The sequence below is a fragment of the Perca fluviatilis genome, chromosome 7 (genome assembly GCF_010015445.1).
Source record: "Perca fluviatilis chromosome 7, GENO_Pfluv_1.0, whole genome shotgun sequence".
In the NCBI taxonomy this organism is placed as follows: Eukaryota; Metazoa; Chordata; class Actinopteri; order Perciformes; family Percidae; genus Perca; species Perca fluviatilis.
Window position 1 is genome coordinate 22,516,667 of NC_053118.1, and position 15,489 is coordinate 22,532,155.

A 15,489-nucleotide genomic window follows, 5' to 3' on the forward strand; every position below is an offset into this window, starting at 1 on the left:
TCTGTTTTGCTACTGTCTTCACAGACTGCAGAGGTGCCCTGACCCTCTGCTGGTCTGAAGAAGCCTGAAGGCTTAATTAATATCAATAGCACAAGGGTTGTGGGCCTACTGTGTCTGGGCCCGAGGCTGGGGTGTGTGTGTGTTTTCTGGAGGCAGGGTGTGTGTACATGCAAGGAGTTTTTCGAGTGATGTATCACTCCCACGGGGCCCCGTTACTCTGATCTGCAGTGCTATTACTCAAATCACCCATCCGAGACACAACAGTTCTGCTGCTACAGTACATGCGGACCTCCCCGGACACACACACACACAACACACACACACACACACACACACACACACACACACACACACACACACACACACACACACACAAACATCTGTATGTTGTGGTGACTACTTGATACAGACATTTTGCTAATCAGGATTCTGTGGTTGGTGGTGCGTGTCAGCCGGCCAACACGTTAGTTTTTGCTTCCCACTGATCCAGAGAAAAAGAGATAAGGAACGAGGGAGGGAGGAGGGAAGCAGAGGGCTATAAGTGGTCACGGACCACTGGTGGCCATGGCAATGACCTCTGGCTAATTGTAGTTACTGATAGACATGCTGCTTAGAAGTACAGAGATATCCATTTCACTGATCACACACACACACACACACACACACACACACACACACACACACAGCCAACTGCATGTGTGTCTATGCATGTGCATTAACCTCTGGAATTTACCCTCATCATTCTTGGTACGCCTTTAACATTAACTTTTTTATTTTGACAGATCAGATCTTAAGCCCAGTCTGTAATGTGGTCAAGTCTTCAGTTGTTGGCTTTGAAGTCGCTAATCTCCGTCACCATCGCTGCGTCCATGTTGTAGGATGCCTGTCCAAGAAAAGCAGCAGCAGCTTGGCCCTGGGACATGTCAAACCCCTGGGTGTGTTAATATGTGATCAACCATAACTCACTGTATACCCGCCCTCCCTTCCACTCATCGGCCTCTCTTACATTTCCACCATTTGGCCTCTCTTCTCAGCTGCAGCAGGTTAGGAAATATGTCGATGAGTTGGGCTCTGGTCTCCTAAATAGTAAACAATGTTTTAGTATCACATAAGTATCACTGTGCATCCCTCTTTTCCCCATTTTACCCATCTATCCATATTTCATCTGACTCTTACTTGTGCACTGCTTTCTGTGTGCTCCTTTTTTTACCCTCTCTTGTCTTCACTGATCATCTTAGCGCTCTCCTCTCTCTGTTTTCTCCCTGATGAAGATGTTTATTTTTTTTATTGTCATGCATAGAACTGTGCCCAAGCCTCATGGTTTTAAAAGTCACCACGGATTAATATAAACCAGATCCAGAATAAAGCACACTTTAAACGATGCAGTCCAAAAATAAAGAAAACCAGATTTTATAATCAGATTTTCAGACCTTTATGTTTACAACACAATTTATAAATTACCTATTATGATTAAAATCTACTAGATAAAGACTAAATAGTCCATCTTGCCTTCTTTTCCCAACTTTTGAGACAAAACGAACTTAAACACATCAAAATTAAACAACTACTTTTTTTATTGTCTGACACTCTTAAATCATCATAGTTTGTACAATAGAGAAGAAAATGGGTCTCACTCTTCCCTTCCTCCACTGTCCCCTAATGGCTGATTGGTTGGCATGGTCTCTTTTAGAGAACTGCCCTGACTGACTGGGAAGGGCCATTAATCAAAACCAAATAAATATCGTATAAAAAAGTTGGCATCAGGCAGTTTTCACATCTGCTTCAGACTGCAACCAAGAACAGTTCACAGCCCATACACACACAGAGACACACAGACAAACACACACACACATACACACACACACACACACACACACACACACACACATACACACACAAACCCGCTCAGAAGTGGCATGTCTCTTGGGTTCACTTATCTGGGGAAGTATGTCTGTTTTTGAGTGCTTATGTGATTAAACAGTTATGAGACAACACAGCCATGTTTATATCATTTAAAAATATATTTTGCACATCAACTACATGCTGACAGTGAGTCAACAGCCATATTTCATCTACAAAATATAAAACTCATTTTCCACTTTGTTATTGAACAATTGCTGTGTTTTGGCACAATAGTAGGCCTGTAAAGCTTTGTACTTCCCTGCTGCAGATGCTGCCAGCTCAGGGCTGTTTCCGACATTGAGTAGATCATTACTACTGATCACTGAGACCTAGTACAATGTAGCATTCTTATGTTGGATTGTGCAACTAAGAAAGCGGCTCTGAAAGTTGTTATAGCTTAGTCAGGGCCCATAGAAGTGTGTGTGTGTGTGTGTGTGTGTGTGTGTGTATGTGTGTGTGTATGTGTGTGTATGTGTGTGTGTGTGTGAGAGAGAGAGAGAGAGAGAGAGAGAGAGCGAGAGAGAGTGGGAGTGTAGGGTTTATGCGTGTGAAAGAGAGAGAGGGAGTTGTGTAATCTGTCCATTTTGTGTCTCCTGTCTCCCCCTTCTCTCTCCCCCCTGGCCCCCTGGCTGCCAGGCGTCACACCAGTTTATAATAAGGACCCAAAAAAAGTTGTCGAGTGAACGGGCTGAAAGAAAAAAAACGGAATCCTTCCCACTCTCCTAAAATCACTGAGAGTGACTGTGACAGGAGGAAGGGGACAGAGAGAGTGAGAGAGAGCTGAAGAAGCTCTCACAGGACTTCATCAGAATTTCTTTCAGGACTGCACGGACCGGAACGGACCTCTAACCGACCACTAAACCTGGACTGATAATCAATAGCGGTGATTAGTCGCGGAGTGAGAACTGTTGTGGGAGATTCTTGGAGGAGCATGCGGCTCGGTTTACTATTCAGGTAAAACGTTACAACCTGCTGCCTCATCTGATTGTACACATCACCACATGTGGGGGGTTTGCATCCTCCTTTGAGCGAGCACGGTGTTTACGTTGAGCGTGGAATAGCCTACATTTAAAAAGTTTTTTTTTTGTGGCGAAGTTTTGGCTTTTACGCACGATGCCTTCTTGTTGCGCACTGGGCGCTGTGCAGGATATATGATAGGAATATACGCGAAGACATCTGGGTTTAGGTTAGAGTCTTTCCCCTAAAGGCGAATTTTTGTGAGTTTTCCCCCCTGTTGCATCTCTCTCTCTCTTTCCCTATGTCCCCGCAGCTCTGAGTTTATTCTACAATGTGCCACTGTAGCGGCCAGGGAAACGTGGGTCCGGGTAGGGGGTCGTTACTTCGGCCTGAGCGGCTCTGTTGTGTCGGACTGTGCGGGACCTTTGTCTGTGTTTTTCGGGGTAGTTATGTAGCCTGGTGTCGGGAAGCTTCCAGAGACCACGGCGGTGCACCACACTGGGAAGAAGGGACCAATTACTCTGACTACATGCGGCCTGCGGACTGGTGTTTGTGGTGATGGTTTGGTTCTCGTGGTGAGCGCTGAATGGTCCATCTTAGCAAGTCGTTTAGTATCATGTTCGGGCTATTTTCTTGGCAGATGAAGAGATGGCATTCCACTTGTTTCCAATGCACTTGTCTCGACAGTTTTATGGAGATTCTTGTGATGAACCACAAGTATGAACAGATCAACTTCCGTTTTTCTTTAGACTACAATTTCTGAAACTTTTCACCTTAAAAGGGAAAATAAGGTTTCAAAGACTCAAAATTAGAAGGAATAGCCTATAGAAAAAAAAGCTTTTACACTGCTGTAGTGGCTCATGCTTCCTAAAGTAGTTTTAATGTCAAATTTAAGGACACTAACCCAAAATTAAAGGCCACGTTCAACACCATCCCACACCATAAACCCCCTCCTTTGAACATCAGATCTTAAATAAAAGTACCTCACAGTAAAAGATGATTTTGGATGTTGTGACTGATTGAGTGTGGTTGCTGTATGTGTGTGTGTGTGTGTGTGTGTGTTAAAGCCACATCCTCAGGGTGTGTACAGTCCCAGAGAGAGGCATGTGGAGGGAAAACATACTTGCTGTTTAAACCCATTAGTTTGTTAGCGCCTCTCAGGCTTCCCCAGATTGATTGAGATGTTTGCCTGTGAACCCAGAAGGGAAAAAGAAACTTGTGTTCACCCCCGCCGGAGCCATCACGCCACCTGTAGTGGGAAGGAAAGTGGCATAATTGGTTGCTGAAGTACACTTAGGTCACTGGAACATATGATAGGGTGTTCACTCAATACGTTTAATGCTGTTTTTAAACTAAATGTACATTTGGTGGAAAATGTTCAAGAAAGCTGATGACCATTGGGCAGAGAACAATAACGTCTCTGTGAGTTCACACGGCATCTACCAATTTCACGTTTAGGTCATGGAACAATTATGTCCTTTACAAAAGACCCTATTCAACCTGTTGGTGTTTAAAATCCTGTATATCTGCCACATCTTTCACCCTGTGTTCTTCATCCCTCCAGGCTCTATGTGCTGTGGGGCTTTGTGGTGGTCTCGACCTCCGTGACCAAGGCAGCCAAGAAGAAGGTAAGTCATTAGCTCATTATGAGTGAGATGCACAGACAACAGAATCACAATGGGGAGGTGACAATTAAAAGGTTGTTTCACATTATTTCATGTCTTAAAACAATCTTGACTTGCCCATATGAACATCACTGCAATTGTTCATACTGGCTGCAAAGAGATCCCTTTCTTTTTCCTTTTAAGATACTTTTTTTGGGGGGTATTTTCACCTTTATTGGACAGTGAAGAGGCAGACTGGAAACGGGGAAGAGAGCTAGACATATGACATGCAACAAAGGTTCCCGGCTGCAGACCGTTGCAGTTATGTGGCATGCACTGTAACCATTTGGCTACCAAGGTGCTCCCTTTCTAACACCAATGGAAGAGATGGGAGAGAAAAAATCCATAGTCTTCAGTCTTTGCAGAAATGCATGTTCAGCCAAAGCTAATGTGAGGCTTCATTAGTCAGAGCAGTCAAATCCAGTCAGTCTTTTTAGTATTAAATTCCCTCTTTGTGTTAGCATCCCTCCACGTACTAAAAAGTCTATAACTTTGGAAGATAGCCACTTGATTTGACTAACTCAGACTCCTGAAGCCTCGTATCAGCTTCCACTAAACTTTGGGACAAATTCGTGTTATAGATAACAACATCTTTTCATAATCTATTTAGGTTTTTAAATAGTTTATTTAGCTTCAAGCAGCTATATTTGCTATTTTTATAATAACAATGTATCAAATGACAATGTGAAAACAATGTGAATGGAGTTGCTCGTAGTGAAGAAGCTTCTGTGACTTGTGATCGGAATCTGCATCTCCCCTCGGCATTACAGAGCTTTATTGTGAGTTTCAGCTCATTGTTCAGCTGTCCGGCCACAACTTTACTGTTTTCGTTCACTCTCACCACAAACGCAAATATCTGTTGCTGCAGGTTTAAGATGTTCCTCAACCTATAAACAAAAACGTAATGCTTCAGTTTAGCTGGCATCTGTTGTACACTCTGTTCTCCGTTGTACTCTACTTACTTTACTTTTTTTCATATTCATCTTGTTTACGCAATTGTTCTAAGTAAAGTGTTGCATGTTCACCCTCTTGAAGCCAAAGCATGCCTTTCTGACAACAAAGTTGTTCTTAATACTAAATGAAAGAAGAAGAACAACCATCTCTTCCACTGGAAACAGGTTAAGAACTGGATTCTTCCCTGCCTGTATGGAGAGGAGGAATAATTCAATTCAATTCAATTCAATTGTATTTATAGTATCAAATCATAACAAGAGTTATCTCGAGACACTTTACAGATAGAGTAGGTCTAGACCACACTCTATAATTTATAAGTTTATAAGTCCCAACAATTCTAGTAATTCCCTAGTAATTACAAAATTGACAGAGTTCAGTGTACATATGGGCATGTAGGGATTGTTGTAAGACAGAATTTAAAACAAGTGAACTGATCCTTTTAAAAGGGCTCACAGCTGAGGAGGGCCCACAGTAGTAAGATAATTTGTTTAAAAAAGTGTAATAACAGGAGAGGCTGAACTCACAGCATCACTCCTGTCTGGTTCAGGCCTGGCAGTACAGTGTCGCAGGAGTTTAACCAGTAGCTGCAGAGGTCAGCGGTGGCTGCTGCAGGGTCACTGCACGGAGCTCATTAATGTTTCCAGTTATGTGGCAGCTGTGTGTTTGATGTCACTCATTACAACAGAACACACCTCCCCTCCAAAAACACACACACACACACACACACCACCATTTTTAGCCCCCCCCCCCCTCCCCAATCTCTCACCCCTTTCTCCTTCCTTTTCTCCCAGCCTCCTGCCATTTTACCTCAGACAGAGACAGGAACTCTTAGAATCTGGATAATACAGCATCGGAACACACATGCGCGGATGCATAGAAACACAAACACACAAGTATGCCTCTTACACCTGTCCCCTCTCTCCACAAAACCACAAACTGTTTGTACAGTATGTTTACTTGCATATTTCTGCCCATGTTCACACAAATATACACACTCAAAGAGAGATAGAGAGAGGGGAGAAGTGGAGCGCAGATTTATGTTTTGCTTCTTTCTGAATGGAAACTTTTGTTCAGCTCTCATGTTTGCTGCTCTGCCAACCAGGCCAACGCTTCAGTTATAAAATGAGAGGAGAAACATGTATCTGCAGCCACAGATGAGGACATCAAAGCCTGACCTGGCAGCCACACACACACAAGACACACACACACACACACATATATATATATATACAAACACACATGCACAGCCAGATCGGCCCCAATTCTTGATCTTTTTCTGCAGTGCATTACTATGATACCAACTCCAATGAATTTATCCATCTGCTCATAAGCTGCTGGCAGGTGACTGAGTCAAAAGCTCAGGATTTATATTTTGGCCACAGAGGAAGGAAACTCACGAGACTGCAGCTCTGCAGTGGACTCAGTGAAGAAATAAGTCCCTCCAGAGATTTCTGATTTTGCAATGGCAGCATTTTTGCTATGTTAAATACTTCTCTAAAATTTTGCCAAGGCTTGTAGTTTTTAAAGCAGGGTTAAGGTTACAGGTCAGTTGTAGTATACTGTATATAGTCACTTCCACTTATTTAACCAGCAAAACTTTTTTTCAACTGACCTATTTATTTCCATAAAGTTTTCATTCAGCCCTAACGTTTTAAAATTGTACTAAACATACTGAAAACTGGCTTTTGAATCAAATGTTTCAAAACCGAGAACTTTGTCAACGTTTTCTCTAAGAAGTGGAATGAAAAACGTTTTTTTTAAATAAGATAAATGTAAAGAGGTAAAGGTAGTGGCCTCACACAGATTTCTTGTCCTGCTGAATGTGGTGATGATGGATCAGTTACCTCACGAACAGATGAGCTTTTGTTAAAAGTAGTGTTTGGAGTGATGAGGAAAAATGTAGCACAGAAAGATTCAAGGCAATTACCACAAAAACAGCCTATATTAGCTTATAGAATTATTATACAGAGCTGAAATTATTATTTGATATCTGACTATTTTGAGAATCATATAAGTAATATCTTAGGCAAAAATGACAAAAAAATCACTAGTTCCAGTTTCTCACATGTAAATATTTTCTTATTGTATCGATTATTCAAGTGACAGAAAAGTAATCAAGCAACTATTTTGGTAATCAATATATATCAGTCATAAATCAAATATCTGGTTAAACAAAACAAGACGTTTAAAGGCCTCACCTTGAACTCTAAGAATTATTATCATGCTTGTTTTGAGTCATATAGTTTCCTTTTGGCCTGATACTTTTGGCGGCTCAGTGGTTGGGAAACTTGGATTAAAAGGGTAAAGTTGTAATAGATGTGTAATCTGTGTGTGTGTGTGTGTGTGTGTGTGTGTGTGTGTGTGTGTGTGTGTGTGTGTGTGTGTGTGTGTGTGTGTGTGTGTGTGCGCGCGCCAGGTGGTAGGCAGACGGTCCAGACAGGTGTTTGAGGCGGAGCCTGTGGAGGGGGTGTGGTCTGTCTGGGAGGAGTGGTCTGACTGCTCTCAGACCTGTGGTGCGGGCGTCTCACAAAGGACCAGGAAGTGTTTACCTCCTCCTCCTCCTCCTCCACCTCCCCAAACCCCTCCCCTCTCCCACTCTCCACCTAACTGGGCAGGTTATTTGCCCGGGGGCATCGGAGGTCCTGTCATCTCACCTGTACGCCCCTACTACCCTCCTCGTTACCCCGGGCAACACCAGCCTTATCAACAGTCCCCGTCGATTTCCACCAATCACAACCAAGGTTTGTCTCTGTATCGGAATACCAACGTGAGGGGAGAAGACGGAGGAGGACGAGCTCCTGTCCCGGGACAGGCCAATCCAAACCCTCCTTTTTACCAGCCAGGAGCCTCCCCAAACAATCAAGAACATGTGTCCATTTACCGATCGCCCTACAGCGCTCCTTCACACAGCTACAACCAGCCAGCACGCACGATCAGGAGGCCGACCAATCCATTAGCAGCGAGGGCTGCAGGAGGCGGGAGCAGAAGGTCGATCTCCCCCAATCGGGAGGGTTTGCCTGCGAGGAGGTAAGTGAGACTGGACAAGCAAACTAATTAATTAGAGCCAAGCTTCTCAGAGATATAAGTTAATTTTTCAACTGTAAAATGTCCCACTCATAGCCTGACAAGCCAGACCCACATCAGGATGTTGGGTCTGGGAACTCACCATTGACAGGTCTCAATCCGAGGGGCGGGATAAACGGTTGTCTTTCAAATTCCCTCAGCACGTAATAGGATAGCACGTAAAAGAGAAGCTACTGACTTCTGTGCCGTTCTTTGTTCTTTTCTCAAAGAAAAGCTGAACTCCAAGTCTTCCAGAAGACCACAGTTCCCAGCAGCAGCAGCCATAAGCCCGCCCACCGACTCTATACACGATGTGATTGGCCTGACCAGAGTTTGGTTTTTCCAGCTCGCAAGCCAACGGAGAGTGCCTAGACCCCCCCTGGCTGCAAATTAAATTTGCTGCCGCTAGGGTGCGTCTAGATTTCTAGGCTATCCCACTCAGTATGTTTTGGTCACAATTCTTGATTCATTAAATTTACTGGCCAATATATCATAAACAGATGTTTTGAATGTTGGAATCAGCTTTAAAATCCAGTATCAGTCGTACTTGAAAAACAATAATTTTCAACATTTTCTTATATTTTCAAAAGTCTTTTTTAAAGGTCAAAGAACAATACAGAAACACTGATTCAATCAATTTCCAGTTAGTTTCTTGAGCGAGCACCCTGAGTTGATCTTTTTCAGTAGTTTTTCAGTGCCTCAGTTTTGCCTCACTGGTAAAAAAAAAAAAACAGAGTTCCAATGACATGGCTTCAAACCTCTGTGATCTCTGGGAACTCAGCGATGATTTCTCAACAAAGACGTCACCGAAATAAAAGATTCTTCAGAGTACCATTTGATGCACATGTTCAGGATTCATTTAGGTGCCATTAGTTTAAGTGCTGACATTGTTTAGGCATTAGAGAGGTTTGTTATGATGTCTTGAGTGTTGGGAGTTGGAGTTATGCCCATAACTGGTATTTGCTGTGTTATTACATCATTACTTCTGGCTTTTGTCATACCAACAGGCACTGCATTACTTTGCCCGCTCACTACAGCCTGCTGGCTCAATGTCCGTTGTGATTATAGTGCACATCTAAAACGTATCCTGTCTTTCTGTTTTCTTTATCTCTGTCGCTGCCTCTTGCTCTTTCTGTCCATCTGTAAATCTTTCTCTATAAATACTTCCTGTTTCTTTATTATATTTTTTTTGTGTCTTTCTTTTTGACTCACAGGTCTTCCGCCATCCGTCCAGGTCAGTTTGGGTATGGCAGGGTCCCGTTCTCTCTGCCTCTGCATCGTCCCAACCGGCAGGCTCGGCACACTGTTAACGGCACTGACGCTGAAACATCACCTGGACTCGATGAAGATGAAGCAGAGAATGAAAGGAAAGAGGAAGAGAAGACGGGGAGTGATGGAGAAGACATGGAGGCAGGGAGGCGTGAGGAGGAGGAGAGCACTGAGACACCTGCTGCTGAGGAGTTTCCCATGACAGCCACCGCAACTGGCAACCCACCCCGCCACGTTGACCGACCCCCACAAACTGATACTGAGCACGGGAGGGCAAGACAGCAAGCCCAATCCTCGCACTCCTTCTCACGCTCCTCGCCTCAGCCCAACCGCCACCGGTTTGACTGGCACTCCCTCACTGCACCGTCTCCTCCCATCCATCCTCTCTCCCGGCCAAACTCCCCTGCCCTCACTTCACCTTTTTCCTCACCTCTCCACCGCTCCAGCCCCATGCACAGAGACAGGGAGGTCCACCCAGGCTTCATCCCACACGCCCCACCAGCCAGCGACATCTACCCACTACAGCACCCCACCATCCCGCACCTGGGTGTGGAATCAGGCAGGGATGGAGGAAGAGGAGTTCCTCAGGTCCACAGATGCTCTGGGCCGGAGAAGGAGTATCGTAGGTGCTTCTCACAGGTAAGATCTTCCCCCAGAAACCACTTAAATATTCCACTTAATTCACTGGCTTCACACCCTTTTAACAATCTCAGTATTTTACTTTCATAGCAGCTCCTCTGTGTGTATGTCCCCTGCTCAACTCTGCTTTATTCAGCCTGCAGTCATGCTTGATTTATATGCATGCCGTGTGTTGAAGGGAACAGTTAGGCGGGTGTAAACTGAGGAGTTGAAGGTCAGCACTGTGTATTTGATAGATAGATCATTCCTTAGCTCCAACACTAGCTGGGTGTGTATGAGCACTCGGATGGAAACTGACTGCTACTGCCTCCGCTGCTCCAAGGCGCGTGTGTAATCTGGGTCGCAACCAGAATACACACCTCCGTTGTAAATTTATACAAGTTTCTTTGCGACTGGTTGCACATACGTGTGAGTATAAATACGTGCCAGAACCAGCGTGTAAATGTGTGTATATGTATGTGTGTGTATTGATGCAATGTCCTGTCTGACTCGGGGCCTGCACTGATGATTGGGGTTGGGACCCGCTCCATACCTCTCAGTACGGCTCAGTGCAAGAATGATCAATAGCAAAGTGTGCGTATGTGCTGCCAAAAAGCACAGAGACCCAGACAGGCCAGTCGCTTCAGATGGGCCAACTCATCCTCGACACACAGGTGAGACTCTGAAGTCGATCCCGCAGTAACTCAGGTTTCACTGAGACAGGAATGCCACGCTTGATTTCACTCAATTAAATGTAAGATTGAGAGTGAATATCGTGGATGAAGAGTTTTTAGTGATCAGGTGTTTCTCCTAGAGATCATATCCACAGTGTAATTTAGTTGATATGTTGTTAATATTCTTTATTTCTTGGTACGATGGACTCATTTAAAGCATAAAAACCAGGACGCTAGACATTTTTAGGTGTCACCTCTCCTGGCATTAACACGTATGACGCATTTCACATATGTTAATCTTAATCAGCTGCATCAGCTCATCAGTATTACACTTGGCGAGCATGCACGTTTTTCACCTTTTTGAAATGGCTGCTTCAAATTAACAGTAGGCTTTCACACAACCTTCCACCATCTTTGTCATTTTTCAAACATCAGTCAATCAATTGGCAAATTGTCAACTGCAGTCCTTTGTGGTCAGATAGTTTCTGATACAATTTGTAATTATGCAAATTTTACACTGTATTTCATGTAGACATAGTCCTTGTAGAGCTGCGTTTACCCTGTTTTTGTTAATATACTTAAGTATCAAATAAAGTATTGTTTTGGTATCAGGACCGAAACTTGTATTGGTAATTCAATCAAAACATTTTAAACTATAACAAGACCTAGATACAGGATAAAAACTAAAAAACAATATGATGTGAAATATCTTATCAGAGTGCTATTTAACAATGCAGTGCTGAGAAAGTATCATTCATGTTCGAGTTTTATGAAAATCGAGCAACCATGTGACAGAATGAAATACACAGAAGGGACTGATCCTTCGTATCTTTTTAGATTGCATCACAGGGACAGAAATACTTGAGTACATGTGACGGGGTTATTTATTCCAGCAGATCACTTGTAGCAGGTCTGACTTAAGTGAGAGTGTAGGAGGAGATGATGAGATTTAATATAAATACAACACGAACACACACACACACACACACACACACACACACACACACACACACACACACACACACACACACACACACACTTATGCATTTTCACTCTCTCAAGTTATCTTCACAACTGGCTCTTATTGAGGGGAAGTACTCACTTGAATTTGGGGTCAGGTTGGCACTTGTGGACCCTTTGATTTTTTTCTCTTTAGATAATTTGGCAGGCTCTCTTGCCCTCTTTTATCTCCCTCTCTTTCTTCCTTTCTGTCTCGGCCCGGCGGTGTGTGATAGTCCCCGTGTTAAAACAGATTTAGTAGCTGGCAGAATAGTTGCCCTGTGTGTGCCAGCAGCACTAATAGCAGTCCTGTGACGGCTCAGCCTGACTCATTGGGTTACATATTTACCCAACATTAGCCTCTGCTTCAGCCTTGTTTGCTCCTGCAGGATCCACATTTTTATGTCTTTTCATTATTTAAAGATAGGTTTAAGTGCTGATGAATGCAGGACTTTGCCCAGGCGTGTATGTACTTTATAGATGTATGTATGTATATATGTGTGTGTGTGAGTGAGCCAGTTAGTGTGACACATCCTATTATCTATTAGGTGTGTTGGTCATAACACACCGTGCCTGAGGCCCATCACAAGTGTGGTTAGCTGTGTGTATGCATGTGTTTTTACTGTTGCGTAGAAGCAAGTGGAGAACCAAGAGAGGGACAGAGGAAATGAGAAGTCCAAAAGGGGAAGAGAGAGAGAGTGTGAGTGTGTGTGTGTGTGTGTGTGTGTGTGTGTGTTTGTGTGTGTGTGTGCGTGTGTGTGCGTTAGAGTAAAGGAAGTGACGCAGTTAAGTAGTAGTGAAAGAGAGTACTGTTTTTAGAAAATCTGCACGCTAATGTGGGAGGTTGAGCTAAAGGGCGAGGGCAGAGAAAAGGTGAGGAGGGAGTGAGGCAAAGAAGAAATAGACATGAAGGCTGTTGACTGAGGATGAATGTTTAGGTGTGTGTGAGAAAGAACTTAGGCAGTCCTGTACAGAGGAGTAAAGGGAGGCAGCAACAAATAGAGCATGATGGAGAGAAAAAGATTCTGCAGGAAGACAAGAGGAAGTTTGTATCAGAGGAAGAGAGGGATACGTGGAAAAGTGTGTGTGTGTGTGTGTGTGTGTGTGTGTGTGTGTGTGTGTGTGTGTGTGTGTGTGTGTGTGTGTGTGTGTGTGTGTGTGTGTGTATGAGCAACCCAGGGGACTTGAAAGCCAGATTCACAATGAAATAGGTAACTCAGAGACAGTTGGCTTTAACATAAAGTGTTTTTTAATAACTTAGGTCAGGAAAAGGGTAGTGGAACAAACTTTAACTTAGGATTCTTCCCGTCCGATGTCTATTAGCCTTCAGGTGGTGTTGTGCTGGGAGGGTTTAAAGCAGAGCGAGAGGTCAGTCCTTTTTCCAGCCAATATCCTTACTGAACAACAAACTCCTGCAGTGTTGCCTCTCTGGTCCTTTGTTCCTCCCTCTCTCCCATGCAGCCTTGGGCTGGCTCTCTTAATGCCTTCCCCTGATTACCTGATGTGCTGCAGGTGTGACCAGTGCCATTTGCCAAGTGGCTGCAGCACTTGCACAAGCAGATAGACTCCCTCTATCACCTCCCCCAATACGTACTACCGGCACATACGGGTACTTCGCTAAAAGTCAAGGCCGCGCCATCCTTATGGGAGATAGAAAACAGGCGATCCCATAGAAGTCAATGCAATTTGACATGTGTTTGGATCACAATTTTTGACAAATGTGTGTGGATTTGGTTTTATACACGTCTAATGTTTATTGTGTGACTTTGCCTGAACCTGAGCATTCATGATACCTTAATAAACTAAGGTTGATTGCCGTCATGTCCCCTCAGTCTTCCCCCATATCAGTAGATTAATGACCCAACACGGTGGTAGTCTGTAATTAATGAGCCTGTTATTAATAACCAACTGTTCGATCTATAAACTGAGATTTAGTTGGAAACGACAGTCTGATGCTGCTAAACTGTTAGCAGCCTCCCACTAAAGCTAACGTTAGCTATCCATCAGTAGACTTGTCACCAGCATCATTTACCACACTGACTGAGAATATTCACGTTTCTTATGAGCCTCATATATCAGTGTGAAAGTCTTGATTAACCCGCTACACAACAGCTTTTTCAGCATTTTCCTGTTTCTCTCCGGATCTCGCGATTCTTCCCTCTCATAGGGAGCCTCGGCGATGCCGTTCTGGTTTATAGCCTGGAGCCAAAGTCCATCTATCAGGATCTATTTTAGGACATGGCAAGAGGACAAATCGAAGACTTTTCGGCATAGTTATTCATTTAAAACGGTTTGTTTAAAGTAAGTCGTTTATGCTATTGTCGTCTATGAGGAACGTGGGATTGTTTTCCACCAGAAAGGGGCGTAGTAATGAGACCTTCCCTCAGATGACGTATACATGGATTTCTCGGCAACGTCATTACTGCTTGCGCACACAACCGGGAGGCAGAAAGAAGACGTGTTTCGTGTAGCTAGTAGCAGTAGCATAGTGTAAGTCAACTCGGCCACAATCAACCTCTGCTGCTAAAAACAGTCAACCTGCAGTGATATTTTGAAATGGAGTCACATATATCGTACCTTTTCCAAAAAGGCATAAACCAACCATAGGGGGTACACTCAGGGGTAACCCTGCTGCTAATATTGGCTATTACATTAGCTTAAAATGTTATAACCGTACATATATATCACAGTAACACTGCAAAATTAAAGACAGACAAACAGATCCAACTAAAATCACATTTTATTTATATACAAACAATAAGGAAAGCTTCAATACTTAAGGTTGTTGCAGTAGCAGACCAGTTTACCAATCTGGCTTTCTGCCTCCGGTATGCGCACGCACCCAGTAATGTTTGTTAACAGGAAACCCGTGTATTGCCGGTAGTACCAAGGGAGTAAGCGCGCGTCTGGAATGCATAGCTCCTATAGCGCCATTTTGATGCTAACAAGCGATCACCCGCCGTTAGCATTCCATTGACTGCCATTCATTTTGCCGTCACTTTGACAGCGAATAACTTTACATCTGAAGCGTTTAAAGACTCTATTTGTCCATTGTTCATTTCTAAAGAAACACGACAATGTATAAAAGGCTCCATTACCTTGTAACTCACATTATGGCTCCGTAGCAGACGTTTTTGTAAAAATAGGCTAACGATTGGGTCATAACCAAGCGACTTACTGTCGCATAGTAGAGGAATTACCGTATAGTACAGGAGAAGCTCGCAGGCAGTTTGGACTTACATGAGCTGTTTAGGTTTAATTACTGATGTTAACTAGCATTTTAGTTAGCAATAATTAGCCTGTGCCCATGTTATCTCCTTACATATACACTCTCTGTCTCTGTAAGATTGGGAATGATTGAGATTTCTCTTGGCACAGCTACCAGAAGA

General features: G+C 43.6%; 1 protein-coding gene across 1 annotated transcript in view; it reads left to right on the forward strand.

Annotated features, from left to right (window-relative positions):
* The first annotated feature begins 2,451 nt into the window (after window positions 1-2,451).
* adamtsl4 (ADAMTS-like 4) overlaps window positions 2,452-15,489 on the forward strand; it is a 37,175-nt gene continuing 24,137 nt past the window's right edge. Inside the window, exons 1-4 of the mRNA XM_039806780.1 lie at window positions 2,452-2,856; window positions 4,424-4,487; window positions 7,894-8,504; window positions 9,755-10,448. Of these exons, the coding sequence (XP_039662714.1) occupies window positions 2,834-2,856; window positions 4,424-4,487; window positions 7,894-8,504; window positions 9,755-10,448 (1,392 nt within the window). The 5' untranslated portion in view covers window positions 2,452-2,833. The remainder of the gene's footprint in view (window positions 2,857-4,423; window positions 4,488-7,893; window positions 8,505-9,754; window positions 10,449-15,489) is intronic.